The sequence below is a fragment of the Penaeus monodon genome, chromosome 13, assembly GCF_015228065.2.
Source record: "Penaeus monodon isolate SGIC_2016 chromosome 13, NSTDA_Pmon_1, whole genome shotgun sequence".
NCBI lineage: Eukaryota > Metazoa > Arthropoda > Malacostraca > Decapoda > Penaeidae > Penaeus > Penaeus monodon.
Window position 1 is genome coordinate 38928275 of NC_051398.1, and position 5915 is coordinate 38934189.

Consider the following 5915-nt stretch of genomic DNA (forward strand, 5'->3'; position numbering starts at 1 on the left):
GTGAAGTGGAACGTTTAGATTGTCTGGTGCGACAGGTAAAGGAGGAGGGGTAGGCACCGGGAAGTGGTGTCCCTACCGGACAAGTGGTGTAGATTGGAGTATCTGGATTTGGACTAGAAAAATGGGTACTGAAAAGGTTTGTAGAGGTGGAAGCAGTAGAAAGACAAGGGTGGGAGGAAAATGGGGTAGTATGGAGTACTGTGGGGACAATAAGGAGGACAATAAGAATGAAGAGTAGTAATAAAGGGAGTGAGGGTAGACAAGGAAGAAGACTGGGCAGTAGAAAATGGAGTGGAGGATGTTGGGAGAGAGGAAGGGGTGTATTCTGAAGGATGAGTAATGACCTGGGTGGATAATTCAAAATGGATAGAGTTGGCCTCAAACATCGAGGTGGGGGTATTAGTATCAGTCGGAGTTGTGGTCAAAGGAGAGGCAGGGGTCGGGAAACCAATGAAATCAGATTTAGATAAATTAGTTAATGAAGGGCCTGAATGCCCCTAATAAGGGTAAAATGTTTTTATTATTGGCCATGGTAAGCCATGGTGGGGCGTCTACCCCTCAGGGTCCCCATAAGGAGTAGACAATTAACCAAGGGAATATTATGCCTATGGTTCCCGAAGGCTGTTCATGACTGACACAAAGCCAGCCTTTCATCCTTTTAGCACAGCTCTCACACCTTAGGAAGTGGACAGAAGGGGATGATGAAGAAAAGAAGGAAAGGAAAGGGTGAGAAGAAAAGATGATGCAAAATTAGTTGAGGCAAGGGCCGAGATCTAAGGTAGGGGTGATCCCCTACATTGGGCCTCAGTCTCCATCTCCTAAGCCCCCCATGTAAAAAATTAGCAAGGAATTAGGGGGGTTCAATACTATCAAATATACATATTTTTTCCATTTCTAAACCATTCCCTGACCTTCTTCAGTTTGTTCACAATTTTCATTTGCTTTCTGGCAATTAAATGGTAAATCTGCATATAATATCAAAACTACATCACTAATAGTTTTTTTTTCCTGAATTCTAAGACTCTGGTTTAGTAATAATCAGTCACAAGTAACAAGGCTGACAAAATGTTAGATCAGATTGAAAAAAATGCAACGTAACACAATCATGTTATTGGATATGCATTATTTCTTTGAGTTCTACTGTGCCTTGATGTTCGTCACTGTTGAACCTGTTCATTCATAAACGTAAAGATAAGAAAAAATCTTCCATCATAACTGTAACATCATATTTTATTGAATCAGGATATAAACAGAATTTACATCTCCAAGTAATATTCCAGTGCCATTAAATTTTAAAGAAATCACACTTTTAGACAACTTTCCAAGTGCAATAAATTGCATAAATATTTTTTGTCTATGCAAGTATTCAGATTATTCATTAAGTTTTATGAGTACTATGCAATGGTTATACTGGTCAAAAAAAAAATGTATTATTTAAATTTTAACAAATGTTAGTTTCACAAATGTCCTCTACAGCTAAAAATAAATCCATATGAAATATGTTCCATATTATATGGTATGAGACTGAAGACAATTTTCAATATCGTCAATAAAAAATATATTCTTTTTCTATTTGCAGGTACTTTAATACTAATACAGACAATTATACTCTGTACAGTATAACAATATCTTTACTCTCATGCTAAATTCAATAAAAAATTATTATTATTATAACAAGGACTTAGCAACCTTTCATCTAGTATTTAATTTTTTCCTTTTGGCAGTAATTTATCTTGCAAAGCACAAAGACTGATCAATACTGCCTCTTCTGTGCGTATCGTGCGTGCCTGCTGCATGGGGCATGTGTTGGTGTAGAAGTCAAACAGGTGGAGTGGTTCAGTGGCTTCCAGCTGATCATCTGCTTCTATTGCCGCCTCAAGACCCTCAACACCTAAATTAAATAGAAGGCAAATATGATTATCAGAAGTCCCTTCCTCCCTCCTTCTCTCCCTCCCCCCTCTATCTCTCTCTCCCTCTATCCCTCCCTCTTCCTCCCCTTCCCTCTCTCTCTCCCTCTCCCTTCCCCTCCCTCCTTCCTTCTCTCCCTCCCTCTCTCTCTTTCTCCCTCCCTCTCTTTCTCCCTCTTCCTCTCCCTCTCTCCCTCTCTCTCTCCCTCCTTCTCTCTCTCTCCTTCTCCCTCACTCTCTCTCTCCTTCTCCCTCACTCACTCTCTCTCTTCTTCTCCCTCACTCTCCCTCCCTCCCTCTCTCTTCCTCTCCCTCCCTCCCTCTCTCTTTCTCCCTTCCTCCCTCTCTCTCCTTCTCCCTCTTTCTCCCTCTCTCTCCCTCCCTTTCTGTCCCTCTCCCTCCCTCCCTTTCTCCCTCTCTCCCCCTCGCTCTTCCTTCCTCCCTCTCTCTCTCTCTCCTGTTATTTGTAAATATATAACATGATCATCTGCCTTTCTTATCATAATAGTTTTTTCCAACACATACATATGCACAAATAAAACAGACAGACAAACACATTTCACTCCTTTTACAATAACACATAATGTAGCAATAAATATAAACAAAAGCAATCATACCTCCAAAGACAATAAGTGCATGAGAGAATGTCGGGTATTCCGTTTTCTTGATATCTTCTCCTTTATCTGATGTGCCAATTAGTAGATCATAACCATTGCGGAATCTGCCCCCAGTCAAAACCTGTGTAACAGAGAGGTTCCTTGATAAAGAAGATAATCATCCATTCAGAATTATTAGCATTTATCAAGAAACTCATTCCAAAACAGAAAAAGAAAGAGAAGAAAAAAGCTTATTACCTCTGTAAGTGAATGTGCAACTCTAACTGTGTAGCCCCAATAATAGCCACACTTTTCTCTAGGCTCATCAGGTGAAACCACAACCCCAAAACGTTTAGTCAGATCTTTTGTCTCTGGAGGCAGTCTGACAGTTACTCTTACTCCTGCATCAAGCTTTTTATCAATGGTGACTTCTGATGATAAACCTACATCGACATAGGATAAGCTCTTGTTTTTTCTATCTAGCACAACACCTTCTCTGAAAAAATAATTAACACTTTGTGTTAAAAATGTGTATTTCTAATATAGTAAGACAATGTACGCATATCAAATATAGATAATTGCAATTATGTGTTTATACCATACCATTCGAATGGCTATATTTGGAACTTATGCCTGATTATGTATATTTGTGTTAATATTCATTAATATATTCATATGAGTGGGTGGTTGGGTGGGTGCACATGTGTGGGTATGAATGCAGAAACCGGAGTCTTAAAATATATGGGCTACTTCTCGGTGTTATGAATATCCTGGCATACCTTGAACTGACTCTTAGATTGTCACAACAAAGACTTCCTCTAGTCACATTTTTAGACAAATTGTTAAGCATCTGTTCATAGATAATGCCTTAAAGGAGTATCAAATATTAAAAGGGGGGGAAAAATGTAAATTTAAACAACAGGTCTTCAAACAACCCAGACAAACATCTCTTACCTGTATTCACACCACTGTTTGGAGAGTAGGTGATGGGGAGCATTAAGTGCATTCAGAACCCCAACTTTACCAAGAAAGCGATGGAATGAGAAGAGGTATTTTCTAAGGTATTGGGGACATTCCTGGTATTCAAGCAACATTCTCATCATCTCTGAAAGAAAATATAATGGGGTGATACCTTTTAGTCAATAAAATTATTCAAGACATTGAAAAGAAGTTTGGAGTTACTTAGCTGTTAACAGAAATACAATAAAGTTTAATTTTAGACTTAGTTCCACTTTAGTATGAGGGATCACAATATTTTACTCTTTACTGACAAGAATATAATTTACACTACAAATATGCATGCTCGAAGGGCACAGTGAATGAATAAATAAAAATACAAAACAAAATCACAATGGAAGTGGACTATACTGAAATGATTGGTAAAGATTATAGTGCACATACACACACACCACTATGTGATGTCTTAGTTCCTGTTGGTATTCTGCAACTTCATGAATTAGTTTGTACACTGACAAGGAAGTAAACAGATAAAAAGACATGCTTGCATGTGTGATGTTTTTGTGTGTAAATGAATACTGTCATGTATATATGTCTAGGCTTATGCACATGTATATGTTAGGTATGTGCATGCAAAGCCTATGCATCTGTGTGAGTGTACGTCAGGATCTAAAGTAGTATGTCTATATAAATGAACATGTTTCTATTCTTGTGTATGTGCATGTATGTTTACTCATGAATGTAGGTGTAACATGCAACATATACATACCAATCAAATTTTGGCTGTCATTGCCAGTTACATCTTTCTTCCGCCAACATTTGTCATCATATACAATGATCTCATCAACAGAATATATATTTGCTGCTCTTGCCAGCTGGCCCACAACATATGTTCTCAATTCATCCTTTTTGCAGGTTTCCTCTAGGATAGAAGCAGGAATGGCTATGCTAATCGTATATTTCCGAGGCTTCTCTGGTCTTGGTACATCTTCAAAGTATTCTTCAAACTGTTCTGCATCTTGCCACTTCTTGTTTTTATTATTATTCCAATTACTCATTCTCCCTGCTTCTGAATTCCAATTTTCAAATCTAGGCTTGTTATCATTCTGACCACCAAATCTCTGCCTCTTGCCAAAGCCAAATCTGTCGTCATCTTTATTTTTCCTCTTGAATGAGTCTCTAGAATTGTATTCTGAATTGTCATGGTCATCATCAAATGTCATATGCCTCCCACCACTTCTCTCATTATAATTATGAGCCATGTATCTCAAGTATCTGTAAAAGAAGAAAGAGATCAAAGTAATGCATGTTGTAGTTTGTTCTGATTGCTCTGTTGTCTTTCCATATTTCTCAAATCCAGGAAATATGATCTATACCAGTAATCAATAATGTATTTACCTAGCTATAAAATCTATCCCTGAAAATGCAAGGAAATATAATTATAACCTACATCAATACTTTCAAACAGAAATGCAAGCTTCAGTATGGGAAATTATGGTAAAATATACCACATTCTTCTACATTTATTTTTTTTTAATAACAAAGAGACAATATTCAAAACTACTGACTTTACACATTCTACTCTTATTTACCAGATTAGGAAGATTTTAGGTTCATACAGCACTGTCTGTGAATCCCCTGGGGTTGGCTAGAGTAATAGCGGCTTAGTCTTAGAGAGATGCAGTCACTTCGTAAACAGTTACTAATATTTTATTTATTATCTTTTGCAATGAAAAATTCTAAAATATTCATACATATTACACAGTGAATAACTGAAAAAAAAAATAATTGCAAGGTTGAATAGCAGTGTGAGACTAAAAAAAATACAATTATTTTTTCTGATATTTCTAAGACTCACGATCCTATTCTGAAAAATTGCCATCTGATTGACTGATGCAGAACATTTGTGTGAACATAGTATCATAGAGGAGTAGTATTAATTGGAAACGTATAAGATTAAGATTCGAATTCTGGACCACCATATCATCTCGTATGTAAACCAGCAACAACTTGGACGTCTGCACCATGTTACACATGTCAACCGTATATGGGCCTACTTGCAAGTTATTAAGCCTAATATAATAAGACATTCATTATTCCGATGTATCGTAGAAACTCATTTAAATAAATTAGTAATTTTACCTCAATGATATTCAGAATAAAAGCGCTGAACACTTGGTTCTATACAACTCACATGTGTCGCAGCTCAAAACCAAAACAATAAGGGTTACGAGTACAAAAATAATTCGCCTGTTTACTCAATATATAATTTATATAAAAGACATCACTGTACAGCTTCATTTTATTAGTATCTTTACATGATTATTCAAATATGCTGCTATGTTACTACAATGAATTTTACGAAAGTAAAATAACTGTAAGGCTTAATCGTCAGTACTAAAAATTTGCCTGTATTCTTTCATATCAGTATAGTATTATCATAAATGACACTGCA

At 36.8% G+C, this 5915-nt stretch overlaps 1 protein-coding gene across 2 annotated transcripts; it reads right to left on the reverse strand.

Moving 5' to 3' along the window:
• Window positions 1-1209: 1209 nt before the first annotated feature.
• On the reverse strand, window positions 1210-5677 carry LOC119580317 (putative methyltransferase C9orf114 homolog). Of its 2 annotated transcripts, none has more exons than XM_037928402.1 (6): window positions 5655-5677; window positions 4230-4735; window positions 3458-3608; window positions 2762-2999; window positions 2525-2645; window positions 1210-1891 (listed from the first exon to the last, which is right to left on the reverse strand). In XM_037928402.1, the coding sequence occupies exons 2-6, from the start codon at window positions 4720-4722 to the stop codon at window positions 1704-1706; spliced, it is 1191 nt and encodes a 396-aa protein (XP_037784330.1). In that variant the 5' UTR covers window positions 4723-4735; window positions 5655-5677; the 3' UTR covers window positions 1210-1703. The 2 variants fall into 2 exon arrangements, with proteins under 2 accessions (XP_037784330.1, XP_037784329.1); XM_037928401.1 differs by having other exon boundaries at window positions 5603-5676.
• Between the last annotated feature and the right edge of the window lie 238 nt (window positions 5678-5915).

What these genes read in the sequence shown, in the direction of transcription:
- LOC119580317 (XM_037928402.1), bottom strand. Translation starts at nt 4,722, where the DNA reads ATGGCTCATAATTATAATGAGAGAAGTGGTGGGAGGCATATGACATTT. An exon ending in TGACAGCCAAAATTTGATTG is followed by an intron (nt 3,609 to 4,229) that starts GTATGTATATGT and finishes ATTTTCTTTCAG; the next exon opens with AGATGATGAGAATGTTGCTT. An exon ending in TTGCACATTCACTTACAGAG is followed by an intron (nt 2,646 to 2,761) that starts GTAATAAGCTTT and finishes TCTGTTACACAG; the next exon opens with GTTTTGACTGGGGGCAGATT.